The sequence below is a fragment of the Monodelphis domestica genome, chromosome 8, assembly GCF_027887165.1.
Source record: "Monodelphis domestica isolate mMonDom1 chromosome 8, mMonDom1.pri, whole genome shotgun sequence".
Taxonomy (NCBI): Eukaryota; Metazoa; Chordata; class Mammalia; order Didelphimorphia; family Didelphidae; genus Monodelphis; species Monodelphis domestica.
The window spans coordinates 184,197,369-184,220,535 of record NC_077234.1 but is presented as its reverse complement, the minus strand read 5'-3'; the positions used below and the strand labels follow the sequence as shown (position 1 = coordinate 184,220,535).

Sequence of the window (23,167 nt, the reverse complement as noted above, 5' to 3'; positions counted from 1 at the left end):
AAAGAGATAATAAGGAAAAATACATGTACAAGAATATTCATAGCTGCGCTCTTTGTGGTGGCAAAAAAAATGGAAAATGATGGATGCCCTTCAATTGGGGTATAGCTGAACAAATTGTGGTATATGTTGGTGATAAAATACTATCGTGCTCAAAGGAATAATCAAGTGTATGAATTCCATGGGAACTGGAACAATCTGCAGGAAATGATGCTGAGTGGAAGGAGCAGAACTAGGAGAACGTTGTATACAGAGACTGATACACTGTGATACAATCGAATGTAAGGTAAACTTCTCCATTAGTGGCAATGCAGTGATCCTGAACAACTCGGAGGGATCTATGAAAAAGAACACTATCCACATTCAGAGGAAAAACTGTGGGAGTAAAAACATAGAAGAAAAACAACTGCTTGATTACATGGGTCGAGGGGGATATGATTGGGAATGTAGACATTAAAGGAACATCTTAGTGCAAACATCAACAGCATGGAAATAGGTTCTGATCAAGGACACAAGTGGAATTGTTTGTTGGCAACGGGAATGGTGGGGGAGGGGAGGGAGGAATAGAATATCATCTTTGTAACCAAGGAATAATATTTGCAATTGACCAAATTAACAACAACAACAACAAAAAATAGAACTGTTATCTATCGTCAGTCAGGTCTAATGGTAGATAATCAAATTTATATGTTATTGAGATCTTTCTTTTTTTTTCCTCTTTAATACTTTGGACTTTGTGTTTCTATACAGGATGAAAACAATGAAAATACTCCCAAATTTGCTAGTCTTTTTAGTGAAAACTTATCACTAAATATCATTATCATTAAATATGGAATGATTATCTTAGGAACATTTTTGTTTCATTCCATTCTATAAACATAGTATAAAGAAAATGAAATCTTATTTAAAATAATAGCATATTTAAATTATGTTTAACATTATATTTATTGGGATTTGTGAAGAGATGATAACTGTAGTGTTGGGTCTCTCTTGTTAGGCTTAGGAAACTATGGATACTCCTTGTATCTTGGTATGACCTTCTTCATTTATTTAAATATCCTTTGTTCTAATAGCATATATTTGCAGTTTAATGACAAGCAACACATATCCATTCCACAAGATGGATAGTTTGTACCTTTATTTAACACCACTATTTAAAATTTATATATATTTGGTAGTTTGGACTATATATCTTGATATATCTCACAGTATCTCTTTGTATCTTTTGAGAAGCAGCATGTATAAAACAGTGGACAGGGTGTTGATATTGGAGTTAGTAGATCTAGATTTGAACCCTAACTCAAATCCTAGCAGCATTACCCTTAATTTTTTTCAGCTTGATATTCCTCATCTATAAAAAGGGGGCAATAATATGTCTACCATTTACATAATAGATTTGTCGTGAGGGTCAGTTAAAATAATGTACATAAAACCCTTGGCAAATCTTAAAATTCCAGTAATAGTAAGCTTCACACACACTCTCCAGTACTTATTATTAATTCAACTCACCCCAGAGGTGCTAGTCCTCCTTGAAACAGGGCTGCTCATCCACCTTTGGTGTTCATCTTTCATCCATTTCTCACCTTTGGTTTGAAGAAGCTGTATCATGTGTTGCAGCCACAACCTAGCAAAACTGTCCAAGCTGTTTAATTGTTTCAACAACTGGGCTAAATCAGGTTGAGGGTAACTAACAGATTTCATACTTGTTGGTGAGTTAGGGAAGTGCACACACACTCTTAAGCATGGAAAGACCTCCAGCGGAATGGGTAGATGAGAACAGTTTGTTTCAGTGGTCGTAAAGGTGACTGAAGTCTTTGTGAAGCACTTGGAACAGAAATTGGTTACACATCAAGGATGCCAAAGTCATCCACTCTATTTCAGGCCATTGCTAATGTAAAAATGCAGATTTGAACCCCGGACTTCAATTCCCCAGAAGTCCTTGCTCTAGTTCCCAGGATGCCCTCTAATCTCACTGAGATCCTCACCTGGGCGAGATCAAAATTTCTATTTAACTGGCTGTAAAAGCCTCCTGAGCTCTCTTCCTACTTCCGCTTCCAAGCAAACGCATCTCATGATGTAAGTGAAATTGAATGGGCCTTTTGGCCCTCCTAGGCATGTGATTTCTTATTTTTGTGTTTTCTTTAATTCTTAATCTTTAACAAACCTTATAAAAATATAATACTCTTAGCCGAGAAACTAATTTTAACTGTTACAGTTTTGGCTGACCACGAAAGTTTAACAAATCTCCTCAATAAATTTCCTGAATTTTATTTGCCTTTCACTCTACTTTCTCCTCACTCAGTCAGTCCGTTTTAACAGCTAGGCTTAAAACACAGCTGCTACAACAGGTGATTATAAAACACTTTTTCTCTCTTCTTTTTTCCTCCTTAAGTTAAATTGGAATCTTTTTTTTTTCCTTTTAATCTAAAGGGTCAGCTGGGTGGCTCAGTGGATTGAGAGCCAGGCCTAGAGAAAGAAGGTCCTAGGTTCAAATTTGACCTCAGATACTTCCCAGCTGTGTGACTCTGATAGCTAGATAGACAGCTAAATATAATTAGCTGAGCCTTGTTGATTAGCACGAGAAAACTCTGGAAAACAGAACCCTTGCTTCAATTTCTCGCAACAAAAACAGCTGAGTACACCTAGTGAGCCAACTTAAAGCCCATTTTCCTCCTGTTTCCTGGCATCTCTAGTTTTAAAAATTTAAGTGGGCTTTGCTCAAGGAGAATAGCACATGGTCCTAGCAGTTTTAGCCTGAGGGCTAAAGAAAGATCCCTAGAGACCTCTCCCATACACACTATTGAAAAGGAGTCCTAGCTCCACCCTTGTTTAGAGTCTTTCCATTTGTAATCTCTCCCAAAAGACTTTTTTTTGAAAAGCTTCTACCTTCAGGTACAGGGCATTATCTTGCCACCTCTTTTACTTCTGACCCCTCCCATACTTTTAAAAAGCCTGACCTAAGAGAAAAGAAAGGAGAATTTTCAACAGAATAGACCTTTGGCAGTAGGCAGTAAGGAGAGCCACCTACTGACAAGAGGAAAAAGTTACCAGGGACTTAGTGTAATTGACTAAAAAAAAATGTGGATGAAGCCCATACATGATTTATTTAAGAATTGGCTTGTGAGTTCCATAACAAAGTTCATGGAATTACTAATAGGTGTTTCTATAGGATGGCTCTTCTCAGAGACTTTATGGCTATATGTGATCCTTGCACTCCTCTTCCTTGGGATTGTAATTGTTGGAGTTGTAATAATATATCTAATTTCCTCTAAGAGAGCCCTGGAAAATACCTTACATAAGATAGAGACACAAATAGGATTATGTCAGTCTCCCACTCAAGACCATGTTTCCCAATGAAACCAAGCACTTGTTCCTTCTATAACATAATACTTTTATTACTCAGCAATTTGCGGAACAAAATACTTGGTTTGAGACTGCTACACTAGTCATCCTAATTTTTGTTTTGCCTCTGGATTTGGATAACTCTGGAAGGGAAAGTGGGGCTGACAATTTGATGAAACTGCCTCAAATCCAATCCACACACAAGTGAAGACATCATTCTTTGATGCTACTGGTTCTCTTTGAAAAGAAGAGTGAACAACAGTGCAGTCATTTGACTTTGGGCTAGTCACTTAACTTCTTAGAGTCTCAATTTATCTATCTGTAAAATCATAATAATAATAATACTTGTGTTACTTATCCCACAAAATTCTTTATGAATGCTATAAAAATATGAGTTGTTGTTACTACCTAGGGCAGGAGATAAGATAAAATTTGGACCTTTGTTTCCTACAAAGTCAAATGGCATTATAGGTCTATAAACAGTAGCCATTGTAGACTTCTAATGAGTTGTGATTTTACATGTAGCCAATTTGATCTTTGTTTAATCAGTTTTCATATTTTCCTTAACTCAAAGACTTATGATTATTAATAAAGAGTATTACTATTATTTTGAGCCTATTGTGGGTTTTTCTTTGGTAACATCCCATTAAAAGAAGATTGTGAATGATGCCCTATGTATTTTACATAAAAATGAGGATTTTTTTCCTTGACAATTCTTGTGTTATGCTCATTTGTTTTATTATTTGGTTTACTTTTGTATGGTGTCAAGGAGCAGGTGGCTATCCACATGTGCAATGATATTTTCTTTAGTTGAAGTAACTATTTCTCCTGGCAACATAATATTTTGGACAGTAGAAATTTATTCTTTTATTCCTTCTTGTTTGGGCTGATTGCTTTTTTACTCTTTCCCTTCATATTTTGGGAAGTTTTCAGATTATGCTGCCAAGTTTTTTTTCTTAGTTTGACTTGAAGTATCTACAAAAAGCAATAAAGAAGAAATTCCCCTAGTAGTAATAGCTAACACATATGTAGCATTCACTGTGTTCCAGGTACTGTGCTAAGTTCGATACAATTATTGTTGCATTTAATCCACACACCAACCCTGGAAGGTAGGTGCTATCATTAATCTCCATTTTACACTTGAGGAAACTGGCAAACAGAGGTTAAGAGACTTCGCCAGGGTTTGTGACTGGATCTGATTCCAGGCCTGGCAGTCGTTCTATCCATTCTTTATCTAATTGCTTACAAGGTAATACACCTTTGTTGATAAAATAACTAATAAGCCTTGGGAAGTAACAGCTGTTTATTAGTCCTAATGATAATATACATGAGATCGAAGTAAGGTAACTCACTTAACACTTAGATGTTATACCTGTTGGCAAAGTTACAGAGTAGTTAGGCATTTTGGGTTGGGAGAGGTGAGATAGAAGAAGAAAGGAGAAAAAAGAAGGAAGGAAAGCAGTGTTGTCTTTATTTAGTTTAGAAATAATGATTTCACATTGCACTGTTCTTCTATACAAAAATAATATGATTCTCATCAATTTTATTGAGAACGAAGGTCTGTGAAATAGAAATAATGAAATGACAGCTTCAGAATTTGCCTTTGAATTCATTCAAAATTTAGGTTTTCATTTTAACATACTTTGTTCCAGCTAAAAAATTAGTTTTAATATTTTCCTTGTAAAGAAAGTGTCTTTTATTATTCAAAAAAAGGGGTGACCATTCCTCTTATCTAAAGGCTATTTTATTTTCTCAAGGTGTGGCTTGTGGAGAAATCTCTTCACGTTAGTCATCTACTTGATTGACAAGTTAAAGTTGGGATCTTTTAAGGGTCTGTATTAATGGATCTGATTCTTAGAAACTAAGTTGCTTGCTAAGAAAATTACCCTTTTTATTTCTGTTTTTAGTAAGGAGGCCTTGGCATTTGTCCAACAGTTAATGAGAAATCATGGTACAATTATGTTTTTTTCTCAGTTCTTTCTGTGTTTGACATAATGGTGAAAATTAAAGAACCTTGAGTGGAAAATGCATCAATAAAATAAAAGCATATCGCAATTATATTCTGACCTTGATTTTTTTCTCTATAACTATATATTTTTCACAGGATTAATTATAATCTAAAATGTACCTATGCCTCTTTGTGTTTGCTACTAGATGTTTTCTAGGTAGAGTAATTGCATGTTACTTTGCCCTTAGATGAAGCAATGCTTTCATAACTTCTAAAGATGACTGAATTGTCTGAGGTTTTTTTCTTTTTTAAATTAAATTTTCTCATTGTTCACACTGATAAAAATCCGGCTGCACTCCAATTACCAGGGTAAATTAGTGTGTTGTCTGTAAAACCTAGCTCTTCTGTTTAAATGAATAGCAGATAAATACTGTAAATGCAATTAATCTAATATGCTGAGTGGCAAGCTACAGAACAATGACACATATATAGTTTGTTGGTTGAGTAACCTTTTAGATTACTCTTGCTGGGCTAAGAATATTTTATTTTTATAGAGCACATTATAATCTACTAAAGCAATGATAGCTTCATGCAATCCCTTATGTGTTTCAAACTGAACGTTAGTCATATATTCAGAATTAAAGAATTAATGTAATCTAAATAAATCTCCTTTAAAATTTTTCTTTCTGATGTCTAAATTTTTGGTATTAAATATGTATTAATAATTGTTTTAACAAACATTTTAAGTACCTCTAAAGGTATGGGGTTTGGGCTTTAAATGATTTGCTTTTTTCATCTTTTTTTCATTATATAAAAACATTTAAGGCATAGATTATCAATGCCTTGTATCAGAGGAATCTTAAATGTATCTCTTTGTTCACTAACTAGCTAATAAAAGGATCAGACACAAGATTGACCACTTTAGCACAACCTAAATCCATATAACTTTTCTGTCATGGATGGTTTTTGAAAATGCGTTCCATTCCACTAACTATCTTTCTTTCTACTTGGCCTTGGCACAGGTATAGAAAAGATTGTGAATGTATGAAAAAAAATTAAGTGTTTAATGTGTGTCAAGCCTGGTGCTGAGGATTGGTGACACAAATACATAAGTGAGAGTCCCTTCCTTCAGGGAGCTTGTATGTATTGGAGGGAGATTAAGCAGCAGGATGAATGGTAAAAATGAAGTTATGCTCAGAATAAAGAGAGATTAGGGCTTTGGCCTGTCAAACCTTTGAAAATATTTAGAATAATATTTACTGACTCTTATTTAATTGCTTATCATTATTAGTAAAACCAATACTGTCATTTGAAAATTTGTCAACAAAATGTTACTATTGATGAAACCAGTTCTTTTTTATCCTTATTAAAGCCATCCCTTGAGGGCAGCTGGGTGGCTCAGTGGATTGAGAGCCAGCCTTAGAGACTGGAGATCCTAGGTTTAAATCTGGCCTCAGACACTTCCTAGCTGTGTGATCCTGGGCAAGTCACTTAACCCTCATTGCTTAACTCTTATTGCTCTTCTGCTGTAGTAGTAGTAGTCGTCGTCATCGTCGTCTCTCGGTAACCGAGGATGACGATTGTCTTTGTGTGTTTTTGTGCACAAAGACACTTGTGCATGAAGATTTAAGTGGAAAAGTTAATGCACAGAGACAGTCCCACTCTCTCGGCATTGGAAGCCTGGGTCCAGTGGCACGAAAAGTCGTTACACCTGGAGACTTCCTCAGCTGCATTGGATGGCCGTGTTGTCTTTTGTGCTCCAACAAGCCCTAAGCACTCCTCAGTGCTTTGCTGCGTCGCCATCTCAGCCGTTGAACCTTCTTATTGGTTTCTTCCGTCTGTTCGGCCGAAACAGTCTTCACATGCTGGGTGAGCAAAGCCCTGATTCACCAGGGGTCAACGACCCGATGGCTACCCTCACAAGGTTTAGCCGGCCTTTCGAAGCCGTTGCCTGGGGTGTGGCCGTGAGAGCTGGGTGTCAGGTGAGGATCAGAGGCTGGAGAGCTGCCCTAGGAGGGCATGACAAGCCTTCCATACCAAAGATATTATTCCTCCCTGAGCACCTCACACACTACTTCTGCTGTAGAATCAATAAAAAGTATTGATTCTAAGATGGAAAGTAAGGGTTTAAAAAAAAACCTTATCCCTTATTATGCTCATGCTGAAATTGGTCTTTGTCTTCATATGCCAATACTCTGTGCCCACAACTCTTGAAGACATGTTCTCTGGGCTAAAATGCTAACTCCATAATCTTGAAAATTAGCTTGTTAATTAGAAAAGACTAAGGACGATGTACTTGAACAGTAGGCTCTTGGAAACAGTTATCATCCTAGTTCATTGGAGCCATTCTTGGATGTTTATAGAGATTTCCCCAGGAGAACTAGACCAGGCCACAGGTGCTAAAGCATTAGTTCTTTGTTATGTGTATATTTTATTATACCTGAAGTAAGGCTTTTAATTTATGACACCTGATTGGATTAAAGGAAAGAGGTCAAGGAAAGAAGGAAGCCTATAGTCAAATGGGGCACAGTCAATTGAGAGGATACAACTGGATCTTCATTGAGGTTGTACAGTGTAAATATGTACATAAATCTAAACCAGACAGTTTTTTTTTCTTGTTGGCAATCTGATAATACCTAAAGGCTCCTTAGAATACCATTTTTAGATGAATAAAACAAAATACATTAGACTATTAAGGAAACAAATTATATTCAAATGCAGTTAAAGAAAAATACAAGTTCACAGATTCCAGGTTAAGAACTTCTGGTCTAGACCTTAGGTAAAATAATCTTGAGCCTATGACAGACAGTCATCATGTGAGAAATTTCCTGTGGACTTGTCACCCAAGTTAGAACAGGTTCTTGATACTCCTTCCTAGTTTAGTACAATCAGGCTTGGGCTAGTCCTGTACAACAGGGTCATTCCATAATGTGGAAGAGGGCCCTGTGACTGAGGAAGGGATGTGATCTTCTGTGCTTCTTGCTGATTTCTTATCTCTCATATAATAGGCAGATAAGGCTCCAATTAGCTAGGGAGTTGGAAGTTTCTAGCGAGGTAGAGTATAGATATGGGGGATTTTAGAAAAGGGTAAAAGTATTAGGAGGGGACATAGTTAAAGTAGGCAACCTAGCAATTATGATTTCCCAAATGGAAGTATTTTGGGCCAACAACGTGACCTAGCTTCATTTAACTGGAGTGAAAACTGTTCAAGAGTATTTGAGACCATGCAGGGGAGAATAGCACTATGGAAAGGTAGTGGGGGGGCATGTTTTGGAACAAATAGGGCCTTTTAGAGTCCTTTCCATTTTAAAATGTTTTTGCCTACCTGCTTTAATATAGTCTACTAAGCATTGCCTTTGGAACCAGAGGGCCTATTACATACTTTGTTACCTGTGGGACCTTTGGCCCTTTGCTTAATGCCTCTCAATCACTAGTTGCTCATCAGTAAAATTAGAGGATTGGATTAGGTGCTCTCTAAGTTCCCTTCAAACTTCAAATTCTGTGATAACTGGATATTTGTATAAACTGATAATATCCCAACTAAGAAATATGTTGCTAAAAGTTGTATTTTATTTGTAAAACTTTGCCTATATATATGGCCACTATTTTTTAGCATTAATCTATATACTAGTTCTGAGGACTTTTTCTGTTTAGGATTTTCTTTTTTTTTTAATCCTTTGAGGTTTTTCTTTGTGTAAAAGGATAAAAGATGAATTTTTCTCTTCCTTGGTTCATTTTTTTCTTTTGTATTTTAGGAATAGATGATGAGATGCTATAGATATATTTATGAGCATATGTTATATGTATTTTGTAAAAGTTGGATTTGTAATATCAGAATTGGAAGGAACCTTGAATCATTAATACCCTCTCTTGACAGATGAAGAAATGGAAATCCAAGGAGATAAAGCCATTGTCACACAGCTGATTAGAGCACCCATATTAAAATGCTTAAATAGATAATAAAACCAAGAAATATTTTGTGGACTGCTAGTTCTTTATCTAGTTTAAGGAAATTTGAAAGAAGGTAAAAAAAATTGGATAACGAAGTTTTGAACACTCATTGTGAAAATCAGTGTGGATTTTGTTGATTTCATCGCATGTTAAAATTAGTAATTTTTAGCCTGAGGTTGATCTGTACTAAAGTTAATAATAGTATATGAAAAAATGGCAATACTTAATATAGGAAACATAAATCTATTGGTCCCAGGGTAAACAAAGCCTGATCAAGTAGGCAAAAAGAAACCTATACAAATAGAATGGTAAATATCATAAAGCTCACCTTGGGACTTTGAAATTTAACATAATTTTCTGCCTTTTTAACCCTTGTCTGTTTTTGTATTGCTTTCTTAGATATAGATTTCTCTGTAGTTGAATTTGATTTTTAAAGTTTCTTTAATTTCATTTGTAGGTAGATATCCAGCAAAGAAACTCCTCTTTTGTACTAGATATGCTCATTCCTAGTATATGAATAATGATACCACTTGTTATGATTCCTTAGTAATCTACCTTACCCCACCCTTTTTGTCTCTTTAATAACAAGAACAATAAAAATGTAAAATCATGAAATAAAATTGGCATTGGAGTGACTACATTGACATTATATCACTTAGGATTTAGTCAGGTTATAATTTCTAAAATATATATTTGAAGTAAATATAAGCATAGATATTAATTTAGACTTGATTCTGACTGTATATTAAGGTGCTTTCAATTCAACAAGCATTTATCAAATGCTTTCTAAGTGCTATTAGAGAGGGCATTTTTTAAATGAATGTTTTGGAAAAAACAAGTAGAGAACTAAGTACTTTTTCTTTTTTGTTGTTTTAGTTATGTTTTACTTTTTCTGACCCCATTTAGGATTTTCTTGGCAAAGATTCTAGAGTGATTTCCTTCTCTGGCTCATTTTACAGATGAGTAAACTGAGGCAAATAGTTAGGTGACTTTCTCAATGGTCACTCAGCTAGTAAGGGTCTGAGGCCACCTTTGAATTAAGGAAGGTGAGGCTTCCTGTTTCTAGGCTCTGAATCCAGACACTGTATCCAATATTCCACTTTCTCTTTCCAGATATAAAATTGACTAAAAAGTGTGGATAATGCAAGAGCCATTCTCTTTATTATTGATTATTAAAAGATTTAAATTAAGATCCACTGTTATTATTGACTATTAAAAAATATTTAAATTGATAGAGGATCCTCCAATATATCTCCTGCACGTGTATCAGAGTCAGATTTCCTGACAGGATATAACAATACTGAAAAGTTTGTTTAATTACTGATTAATTATTATAATATGGAATCAGTTATGATAATCATGAATATTCTGATTTGGCTGGCACATAAAATATGGAAAAAGGAGGAGTGTGAGATAAACCAATAAAATGTAGGTGATGCTCAGGCACTTTATTTGTAGACCCTAACAGTGTCTTGATACATACTTCTTACAAGCTTATCTTCAAACCAAATTCAGACAGATTAGAATTGCCTCATAAAAAAGAGAAAGGCCGGTTTTAGGCAGACACTCTGGTCCAATGACGGGTGATAACCAACAGTAGTATTAACTCAGTCAAATTTAAGTGGACACATCTGAAAAAAAAAAAGGGCATGTATATATCTCAAGAGGTTTTGAGACCATCACTATTATATTGCAGTACAATAACAAATTATAACAACAATCCAGAGAGAAGTAAAGACTCAGTTATGTGCAGAAATGTAATTTTAGGAATGTGAGGAAATGTGTACTATCCTTTAGGAATATTTCTATCCAAAATGTTTAACATATTTAAAAAGTGTTGTTACTTAAAGTATAAACTTTAAACTATTTAGAAATAATGGTTAACTAGAATGGTGTTCTAGACAGTCATAGTTTTCCTCTAAATAATATTATGTCTTAGTTTTTAAAATGATGTCTGTTTTTCCCACTTTTCCTTTCAGTTTTTTGTTGCCTCAGATCCTACAGTGAAAACTGATAGACTATGGCATGACAAATATACTTTAAGAAAATCAATGATTCCTTCTTTTATTACAATGGACCAGTCCAGAAAGGTAAGAAAAAAAGACCTTTACTTTTACTTAATGTTTCATAGTAATGCTTTGTTGCTTTTTATACTTAGACTAATCGTATGAATTGAAAGGTGGTTTAAAAAAAAAAAGTAGATTGCATTACAGAGAAAGCACTTATTTTCCCAGATATTTAATTTTTTTAAATGATAGCCACTGAATAATATTGTGAATGCCTTGTAAACCAGCCTTTTTTTAAACATTATAGAATATTAGTCATCTTTTTTTAAAAAATCACTAATACAATAAGACAAGAAGACAAGAAGCATGGAATAATTTATAGTTGACTATGGAGTCAGAAGGCTTCAGTTGAAGTCCTGCCTCTCAGACATTTTGATTGTGTCACTGGTTTCCTATTAATGATCCTGGCTAACTTTTTAAAGTCTAAAATTGTAGAGCAATAACCCTCCTGCATTGGGAGAATGCCTATTGGGAGTTCCAATGAAATCTTAAAGTGTTACAAAAACAATTCTTCTAGCCTTGTATTAGGTTTTTACATGAGTAAGTTTGTGCTTTGTTTATATATTATACATATTTTATATATGTTCTCTCTATATAGTATATATCTATATGCGTGTGAGGATATACATATATATACATAAATGAGTATATAATATCTTGAATGCCTTGGTACAATTTTAAGTGTAAATAAAACTGTGCTAAGACTTGGAATATCATGTGTGTGCACATGTGATTTGGGGGATTATTACAATTTCCACTAAGATAACCACAAGGTTTTTTGTCCTTCCTTAGGTTCTTCTGATAGGAAAATCTATTAATTTTTTGCATCAAGTCTGTCATGATCAAACACCAACTGCAAAGATGATAGCTGTGACAAAGTCCACAGAGTCTCCAAAAGATGGTATGATGATTTGGACATTAAAACTATTCAGTTAACAGCTATTGAGTTTGTTTCTGAAATCCTGAGATTAGAAATATTCCTTAAAATTGTCATTAACCACAGTCTGGATACAGTGTTTTCCCCCCCTTTTCATAACTTTAAAAACATTTTGTGACTACGTATTTTATTTATAGACAGTTATACAAATTTATGTTTAGACTTTTAAAAAGTTTGGCAGTTGATCCTGTTTTGGATAATTCATAGTCATTTCTTTTCTTGGTATAATTATCAAAGCAAATCATAACTTATCTGCCAAGACAAATTCTCTCTGTCATGAATTTAGCAGCATTTGACTCTTGATCACCTCTCCTGTTAGATGATCTCTTCTCTTTGGGTTATGTGATATTATTTTCTTTTTGGTCTCTGACTTGTCTGACCATTCTTCAATCTCCTTTGCACAGTTATCATTCATGTTACATTCCCTAACTGTGGGTTTTCCCCCCATGACCTTGATCTTCTTTTCTTTTTTTGCTTTGTAAACTTTCTCGGGAACATCTTCAACTTGAATGACCATAGAAAACTAATCCACTGCCATTGTTTTATACATTTGGAAATAAAGGTTAAATGAGTGCCATACATCAAGACCAGTGGTAGAACTAGAACTAGAATCTATGATTCCTGAGCCCTACACCAGTGCCCTTTCAATTACCCCTTATATTTTTTCATCTTAAAAATGGAAATAAATTTAAACAAATATTCATATATGTGCTTATGTATTTTCTCTGATCACCTCTTACTTATGTTATTCCAACAGCCTCCTAATTGCTCTCTTTGCCTTGTCTTTATAGTATATTCTAGATACTGCTGCCAAAATCATTGTCCTTGAGCAGAGATCTGCCCTTGTAACTCCCCTAATGAATCACCTCTAGTTATTTTTTTATTCCCTCTAGTATAAAATGAAAGTGTTGCTATTTAGTTTTTTAAACTCTTCCCATACTATCTCTAAGCTGTATTTCTAACCTCTTTGAGTATTACTTCCCCTCTGACACTGGTTGATCCAGCAAAACTGACCACTTTTGTTCCTCATGCTTGACACTCCATCTCTTTTATCTCCAAGTATTTTGTAGAGGCCATGCCAAATAACTAGAAATCATTTTTTTAAATCTCCTGTCTCATAGTTTTTCTCCTTCAAGAAAGATCAAGTTCTGCCTTACACAAGATACCTTTCCTGATTCCCTCAATTGCTCACTTCTTTTCCAAACTTCCATATATTTAATTATTGTATATGTTTGTATTTTGTCCCTTTATGTTGTATATTTTTCTATATGTACTTGTCTCCCCATTAGAATGTAAACTTCTTTTGAGTAGGGGTTGTTTCATTCTTTGTACTTTTATCTCCCATTACCTAGCATAATGCCTGACCCAAAACAAAGGTTTCATGAATACTTACTGAGTGATTTTTATTGGTCTTCATATTACTAGTAACTTCTTTTTCAGTTCATCCTTTATGTTGCTGTTGGAAAAATGTCCCTAATGAACTGTATTTTTTTTCTTCTACTTAACAGCCTTCAATATTTATCCATTGCTTACTAAATAAACTCTGCATACTGGTATTTATAGCTGTTTCCATACTTTCTTCAGCTAAATAGATATTTACTTCTTCCTTTTGGTATATTCAGTATTACAGTTAAACCCAACTGTTTTCTAGTTCCTCCTCAGCCTGACCTTCTCCTTTCTCTGCATTAGCTCATGTCATTCCCTCAGTTTGGAAGGAAATTTTCTATTCTCCTCCATCCTCTACTTGTTTATTTCTACATGTTGAAATTTAGGTACCCTCTTTTCTAAGCAACCTTTATGACCCCTTCTGCTTGTACCTTTCCTTTGTATTTATTGCCTTCTGTTGTGTATTATAGCTATTTGTGTAAAATTTTGTCCTTTCTATTGTCTGCTCCTTATGGACAGGACCATGTTTTACATCTGCTTTGTGTTTCCAGCACATGTGGCATAATGTTTTGTAGAAGTTACTTAATAAATATCTGTTGAATTAAATTTTTATTGATTTAAATTGTTGACTAAACCAAACACTTAAAGATTAATATCCCTTAGAATCTTTGGTTATTGCCAGTTTTTGTCACTGTCAAACCACCCCCGCCCCACTTTTGAATCTGGTTATTTTGAAAATCTAGGGACTCAAACCTTTCTTTTTTTGTATTTATATTCCTTAAAATGAAAAATAAAGCAAGAAAGGGATTAGATTATTATAAAGACAAAATGTATGAGGATTTCTTAGTTTAAAAAATAAAATGTATTTTAATTAACCCTGAATTTTCCTGATATAACTTTGTTTAATTCCCAAATAGTGTCCTTTAATTTTGTAGAACCTGTAATAGCAGAATTTAGAAGTAACACTTAACTTATAGTAGCTGGAGTTTATAATGCTGTTATTATGAGATTAATTTTCATTGGAATGACGACATATAGGTAAATACCTTATTCCACCATCCTTTGGGTTCTTAAATAGAATTAGAAACAGAACAGTAACATGTCACTTTGTATTTTATAAAAATGCATTTTTTACTTTTTACCAGTTATATGTAACACTGAATTTCTACACAAATTTTCCTAAGTAATATGATCAAACTTATCTCCCTCCCTCATTGCCCTTCCCCAACCCAGTGCTGGCAGGAGATTTGATCAGGGTTATACATGTGTTATCATGTAAAACATATTTTCATATTGTTCATTTTTATATGTGAGTAATCTTATAAAACCAAAACCCCAAAACGTAAATCCAAGTAAACAAGTGGAAAATGGTATATACTTTGATTTAGCAAGTTATTTTTAATGAAATCAGTATGCGTATTTTTCAGAGAATATTATTTGAACTATAATATCTGATTTCAAGTAACATTGAGTTCTGATTATTGGGTACTGATCATCTGTTTTTGTGTTTGCTTTAAATTCAAATAGGTGTTAGATTTTTGAAAATGACCAGTGATTCTATTTGATAATGATAACATGGCTATGATTCTTTTTATTGTTTTGAACTAATGGCATTTCAGATTGGAAAAAAAAAAGAATTTTTATAAATTTCAGTATTGATATGCGTGTGTGTGTATATATATGTATATACCTTTTTCGTTTCCTTATTTAAAATGGAGTTAAAATATATATGTACTTTTCTTTTTTGTATTATAGCTGCAGACTTATTCACAGATCTGGAAAATGCATTTCAGGGGAAAATTGATGCAGCTTATTTTGAGACCAGCAAATACTTGTTGGACGTTCTTAATAAAAAGTACAGTTTATTGGAGCACATGCAGGCTATGCGGCGATATTTGCTTCTTGGTCAAGGAGATTTCATAAGGCACTTAATGGATTTGCTTAAGTAAGAAAAATATGAATACATATTTCTCATGCTTCTAAACATTTGGATAGAAAAAATGTATTTTAAAAGACAACTTTTAGTGCAACTCATGACTTGCTTATAAAAAAAATTAACTATAATTATGAGAAAAACTCAATGATTTAGCTTTATGGAAGGCATATTTTAAAACAAAATTAAATACATAAAAACAGAATTGTAGAAACTACCTTATTGTCTTTTTGATGGTTGCCAAAATAAAATTGTGGGGGTGATGTTGGGGATCTTAATTTTACTGTTTCAGCATATAAATACATTTCAGTGTCCAAGTCAGCAGTCAGTTATGGAGTACCTGCTATATTACAGGCACTCCAGACACTATATTAATGCTAGGGATGCAGAGGCAAAAATGAAACAGTTCCTATCTTTATTTTTCCATTTTACTAAAGGAAGTAACACATTCAAGAATAAAAGTGTAGATTCCACTGAGGGAAGCAACATGTACACAGATAAAAGCAGCATATATGGGGGCAGCTAGGTGACTCCGTGGATTGAGAGCCAGGCCTGGAGATGGGAGGTTCTGGGTTCAGATATGGCTTCAGATACTTCCTAGTTGTGTGGCTGTGGGCAAGTCACTTAATCTCTGTTCCCTGGTTTATCTGCCTTCAAACCAATATGTAATATTGATCCTAAATAGAAAGTAAGATTTTTTTTTAAAAAAGGCAACATGTAAATGTAAAAAAAAATTATAGAATTGTGATATAAATGCAGAGTTAATTTTACCTTTAGTTCATCACCAAACATACCAGAAAAGGGAAATTAGGTAAGTTTTTAAAGCTACATTTCTGGTTTTTAATTTGCATCAATAATTTGATATTAAACAATACTAACCACTTCTAGCATATTGATGTTCTACTTGGCAACTTTGGTTCCAGGGCAATATTTTTAATCTGGAAGCTAGTATGTATGACTGAATCATTACAGGAGTTTTTCATGTTTCTAGAAACAACCTTCACTATGGAGGGTACTCATATATTCAGATTGTACCTAGAATGAAGATCATAGTCATTATACATTTTATTTGGGTGCTCTAGGAGAACTAATTGCTGCCGCTACTGATAATTGTTGTCTAGTCATTTCAATTGTGTCTGACTTTTTGTGTTTTCTTGGGAAAGATACTGGAGTTTGCTATTTCATTTTATTTTTGTATTTTATTTTCATCTCATTTTTTAGCTAAAGAACTGAGGCAAACAGGATTAAATGACTTGCTCAAGGTTGTGTGAGAGGGGATTAGTACAGTAAGTGGTTAATTGAAGGAACTGAGTGAATTACACCAACTCTTATCTTGTCACTCAATTCTGGAGCTAGCTCAGTTTCCTTTCTTTTCAATTATGGGCCTACTCTGAATTCTGTCCTGTAAGAAAAGTTTATTCAGTTGTTGGAGTTGGGAGAACCCCTTATTGCATTGTTTGGATTTACCCCTGTGTGTTTGGGAAACTGAACTACCAGTACTGCTGTTATGTTGACCAGAAAGGCAATCAGATTCTAAGATTGATGTGAGGAGTTTTCTCATAAGTACACATCTCAAGCAACCAATATGCTTTATCTAAAAACTGGCCACATTGATTATTGATTTCCATATTCTTTGATTGTTTATAGATACTTGGAAGGAAGAAATGGTACGTCTCCTTTCCTGAATTCAGAGTATTGTACCTATTCACTCTCCCTCTCCCGGTTTGGAAAGTCCCTAATCTTCCAATTAGAAACCAGATTACCTAATGTATTATTTTAATTAATTAGTTTTATTTAATTTATTGTGTTTACTTTAGTAAAATCTGTCTCCCCCGTATGTGGGGTCCAGCCTTGACCTAAGGAAGAGACCTGGTCCCAATTTGTTGGGCAATTGGTATGCATGGTTAAACATATAAATATGCTTAGAAGAGCAAACCTTTGTTCCCTCAGTCATTCTGTCTTTTGCATATTATTGTTAACATATCTTGAAAGGATCTGAATCCAAATTTCAACTCAGATAGCTGTGTCTTTCTAACTCTAGGTCTGGCACTCTGCCCATTGCACCACTTAGTAGCATAAGAATAATAGTAATAATAATAATTACTAACATTTATATAGCATTTACTGTGTGCCAGGCACTATGCTAAGCTCTTAAAATTAGTGTCCCATTTGATCCTCACAACAGCCCTGAGAGATAGATACTATTATTATTTTCGTTTTATAGATTTTGTTTGCTTCCTCCAACAAAGGTTAGGTGACTTGCCCAAACTCATGCAAGTAGTCAATGTCCAAGGCCAAATTTGAATTCAGGGCTCTAGGCCCAGTGTTCAATTTGTTGTGCCAACCAGCTATCTCATATCTATATCTATATCTATATCTAGATCTAGATCTAGATCTAGATCTAGATCTAGATCTAGATATATATCTATATCTAGATCTAGATATATCTATATATATATAGAGAGAGAGAGAGACAGACAGACAGACAGAGAGACAGAGAGAATGAATCATTTGGAATTTGAATAACATGGCCATGACAAAAGCCCTTTGTGTTAACTAACCAACTTAAGAAGCATTTACTACAAACTAGATCCATAAAATAAATTCATTATTACTAAAGTAATTAAATTTCTTTCTACCTATGTTTTTGAACTTTTTAAGGGAAATTTGAGACTTATAATTTGATCTTTCTGAAACATTATAGATGAATTGACTAGTTAACTCTTCTTTTTTGTCTCGTCATAGATGTTTGTGTGTATGTATGATAAAAACCTATATTTTTAAAATCTATGTATTTATATATGTATGTTGGTAAACAAATTAGTTCCTGTTGGCCTTATGTAATTGAAAATATATGTTTATAATTGAGTTAAAGATTTCATAAGTTTTTTAATCTATGCCAAATTACATACACATTAAGTGCTTAATAAATCCTTATTGAATTAATGAATTGTTATAAGTAAAAATGTTATTTCACTGATTTGGGAATATATATATATATATATGTATATATATACATATACACACACACACACACACACACACACACACTGAGTAAGCATTTGAAAATATAGGCATCTTATAATGGAGCATTTTGCAGCCATTTGAGGGTTGATATTTGACTATTCAAAGTGAATTAAAATTAAATTTGTTTTGAGGGTATGTCAAGGATTGGGAGTAGATTTTGGTGATAATGTTTGAAATAATTGGAGATATCTTAAAACCGGGTAAATTTATCCTGTGATGTGATGCTCTAGTTATCAAAATACTTTTTAGGTGATCAAAATACTTTTTAGGTGCCTAATTATTTCTTTAAATGTGTCTTTTTTATCTGTCAGACCAGAGCTTGTCCGTCCAGCTACCACTTTGTATCAGCATAACTTGACAGGAATTCTTGAAACTGCTGTCAGGGCAACTAATGCACAGTTTGACAGTCCTGAAATTCTTAAACGACTGGATGTTAGACTTCTGGAGGTAATTTAACCTTGTCCCTATTTAAAATGATATGCACCAGTTACAAAACTTTTTCAATATTAATTTTGTGCTAAAACAAAACATTGCATATGATGCTTTTATTGATATTTAAGGCATTTTGAGAGGTAAGCAATTATTATAAAACAGTGAATATAATTGATCATCAAACTGATGTGTTTAGTGGTAGATTAGATTTTCTGGAGGCATGATAATCACCAGAAACAAAATCAGTTGTTGATTTGTGTCAAAATCAACATAACTAGTTTTTTACTTTTGTTGTTTGCTATGTTTTTTTATAATAATGTGAAGTATATTTTAATTATAGTTTTATTTGTTGGAAGAAAAAAATGGAAATTAATCCCATACTTGCTCATTTACAAAACAAACCTATCTACTGTAACCTATATTGTGATGATTTTTATGATTCACATGCTATTTTGCATTTTCTTCTCCTTAAGGAGAATAAATAAGATCTTTAGCTGTGGTTTTTTTATTTTTCTTTTTCATTCTAGGTATCTCCAGGTGATACTGGATGGGATGTGTTCAGCCTGGACTATCATGTTGATGGACCAATTGCAACTGTAAGATCATTTTGTATATTTATGTAGCACTCATAGTTGCTTAGATTGCTAAATATTTTGTTATTTTTAAATGGCCTTTCTACTCTAAGAACTTTTGATTAAAGTGATTACTTGGCATCTGGGATATACCCATTGAATGAACACTTAAGCCAAAACTTCAATGTCTTTAAATGATTAATGAGTGCTAAAATGCTCCATTATTAAAAACATTCTTTTAAAAAATAAATCATTTGTTCTCTTGTAGATTTCAGCAAGTACTTAATAAATGGATTGTTCATTTTATTCCATTATTCCTAGACTGTAGCAACTAATTTGGGATAATTTGCAAGGAACTATAAAATGTATTTCAAGGGAATCATATTTGTACTACTTAAATAAAATTTGATATGTAGTATTCATTTGAACTGATGAGAAAATGGTTGTACTATTGTTCAAAGTGCTTTTACCATATATAAAGAAATGTACTATTTCTTTTAACACTTATCAAAGAACAAAAGTTTGACCAGTAAAGTTGTCTTCTTACAGATGTATAAAGGCAGAATTGGGTCTTCTTTATTTTTTTTGCAGAGACTTTAACATATTATTATTGATTAGCATCTTTGAGCTTGTAACCAAAAGTTCCAAAAATTCTGTCTGATATTTTCACTTGACCAAACTTTATATTATAATATAATTAATACTAGTATTATTATTTGGACATCTGATTATGTACCTAGAAATTTTAGGAGAGCCCTGAACCTTATGATCTGTGATCAAGCTGATCTATTATTCTAAAAATTTAAATCACTAAGTACACTGTAATTTTAGAATTGCTATAGCAATTTCAGTGTCCCTTCTGGAATGATAATCAAGCTAGTAACATCTGTGCTACTGCCATCATATTAGTTTTAAGAAATATTGACTATCAGTGAAATTTTTCTGCCTTTAAATTCCTAAATGGGAACTGTTAACTTGTCTTAAGTAATAATTAAAATAACATTATTTATTCTTAAGTTCATTTTATTAACATGCTTAGCTTCTAAACATTTAATTTTCTTCCCCAAATAACGCACTAAATTACATTTTTGTTAAGTGCTTCATCTCAAATAACATAAATTTTTTTATTTTATACAAACTATGCATATGATAGCATTTTTTGACTGGCTAAAATCAAACAGAGAATAGGTTTTCCTATAAGGCTTAGAAAAGAATCTGAGGTTTAATATAAAAGAAATATAATTGCAACTACTCATGTTAGGTCGTATACATTAGATATTTTTGTAAAGTGTAAAGGATACCATATTAAATTAGATGAATGCTTCAAAGAAGTTTAAGTGCTTGGAGAAACAGATATCCTGTGGAGAAAATCTTTTAAATCACTGAACATTATCTATATGTGTGATCTCTCAAATTATTTCATAATGTTATAGGACTGAATAGCAGTGCAAAGGAAGATATTGTTGTTCACTTAACACTATAGAGGAACTCTTTGAATACTTGATGAAAAATGAAATTTTTTTCTGCATTCCATCTTTTGGAAAATAGTCAAAGATTAATAAAAACACATTCAGAAGTGGTTTAAAAGAGGAAAAAACAAAAAGTGTTTGAAGCAGAACTAGGAAAAAAAATAAATAAATAAAATTCATCTTAAAAAACAAAAGATCAGGAATATCATGGGAATTAATGTTAAAAAAAAGAAAAGGTGAAGGGTGGTGGCCTAGTAGTACCAGATCTTAAACTGTAGTATAAAGTAGTAATCATCAAAACAATCTGCTACTGGCTAAGAAATAGAAGAGTGGATTAGGGATAAATGACCTCAGCAATCTACTGTTTGATAAACCTAAAGATCCCAGCTTTTAGGATAAGAACTCACTATTTGACAAAAACTTCTGGGAAATTTGGAAAAATATGGCAAAAATTAGGTTTAGAAAAGTATCTCACACCTTATACCAAAATAAGGTCAAAATGGGTATATGGATATGTTTATGAAGAATGCTATTATAAGTAAATTAGGGGAACATAGAATAGTTTACCTGTCAGATCTATGGAGAAGGGAAGAATTTATGACTAAACAAGGGATAGAGAACATTGTAAGATGTAAAATGAATAATTTTGATTACAGCAAATTAAAAAGTTTTTATATAAACAAAATCAGTGCAACCAAGATTAGAAGGCAAATAATAAACTGAGAAGAATTTTTATAACATTTCTCTGATAAAGAAATTTCCTCAAAATTTCTCAAATATATAAAGAGCTAAGTCAAATTTATAAGAATCCAAGTCAATCCCGAATTGTTAAATGGTCAAAGGAAATGAATAGGTAGTTTTCAGATGAAGAAATCAAAACCATTAATATAATCATGAAAAAATGTTCTATGTTATCCATGTCCAGAGAAAGAACTGTGGAACCAGAATTACATTAGAAAAATATATGATTGATCACATAGTACAATAGGGATATGATTAGGGTTTTGATGTTAAAGGATCACTCTACTGCAAAAATATAAATAAAATGGAAATAGGTTTTGAACAATGATACATATATAACCTAGTGGAACTACTTGTTGGCTTTCAGAGTGTGGAAGAGAGAACGGGGGGAGTGGTGGGTGTTGTTATGAATCATGTAACCATGGAAAAATAATCAAAATAAATTTATTAAAAAATATTTTAACTCCTTCTTGATTAGAGAAATGCAAATTAAAACAGCTCTGAGGTGCCACCTCACACCTCTTAGATTGGCTAATATGACAGTAAAGAAAAATGACAAATGTTGGAGGGGAGGTGTCAAAATTGAGACACTAATGTATTGCTGGTGGAGTTGTGAACTAATCCAGTCATTCTAGTGGGCAATTTAGAATTTTGCCCAAAGGGCTATAACAAAATGCATAGCCTTTGAATCCAGTAATACCACTACTAGGTCTGTATCCCAAAGAGATTTTAAAAAATGGGTACTTGCTTGTGCAAAAATATTTATAGCTGTTCTTTTTATGGTAGCAAAGATTTAGAAACTAAAGGGATGTCCCTCAATTGGGAAATGGCTGAACAGATTGTGGTATATGATAGTGATGGAATACTGTTGTGCTGTAAGGAAAAATGAACAGAATGATTTCAAAAAGATCTAGAAAGATCTATAAGAACTGATAGAGAGTGAAAAAAGCTGAACCAGGAAAACATTATACACAATAATAGCAACATTGTGGGAATTGTTTATCATTCAAATTATATTGGAGAGATTAACGATGGGCTAAAATGAGCTGTCACATATTACCAATGAAGAATTATGAGCAATAAAAGGTTTAAAAGAGAATTACAATTGGTTTTATCACTAAAGAAGTATAGGCCATCATGTAGATAGGGCTTGAAATAACAGTTAACTATCCTGCTCTTTGGAAAAATTTCTATTTACAGTCCTGATAGGAGATCATTTCAGCTTTCTGAAGACCAACCTAGCTAATCATTAGCAGGCTGTTGAACTGCTTATGAATTTACTGAACATAGCAAACTATTAAGTAAGGAATATAATGGAGTGACCCACAGGCCTGTGTGAACTTCTTATCCAGAGACCTATTCAAAT

General features: G+C 33.2%; 1 protein-coding gene across 3 annotated transcripts in view; it reads left to right on the top strand.

The window, feature by feature from the left end:
- Positions 1-23,167, top strand: part of TUBGCP3 (tubulin gamma complex associated protein 3) — a 160,238-nt gene that overhangs the window by 102,244 nt on the left and 34,827 nt on the right. For all 3 annotated transcript variants that reach the window (XM_056807509.1, XM_007501273.3, XM_056807510.1), the window contains 5 exons: positions 11,218-11,328; positions 12,097-12,205; positions 15,383-15,572; positions 18,899-19,034; positions 19,547-19,615. In XM_056807509.1, the coding sequence (XP_056663487.1) occupies positions 11,218-11,328; positions 12,097-12,205; positions 15,383-15,572; positions 18,899-19,034; positions 19,547-19,615 (615 nt within the window). The remainder of the gene's footprint in view (positions 1-11,217; positions 11,329-12,096; positions 12,206-15,382; positions 15,573-18,898; positions 19,035-19,546; positions 19,616-23,167) is intronic.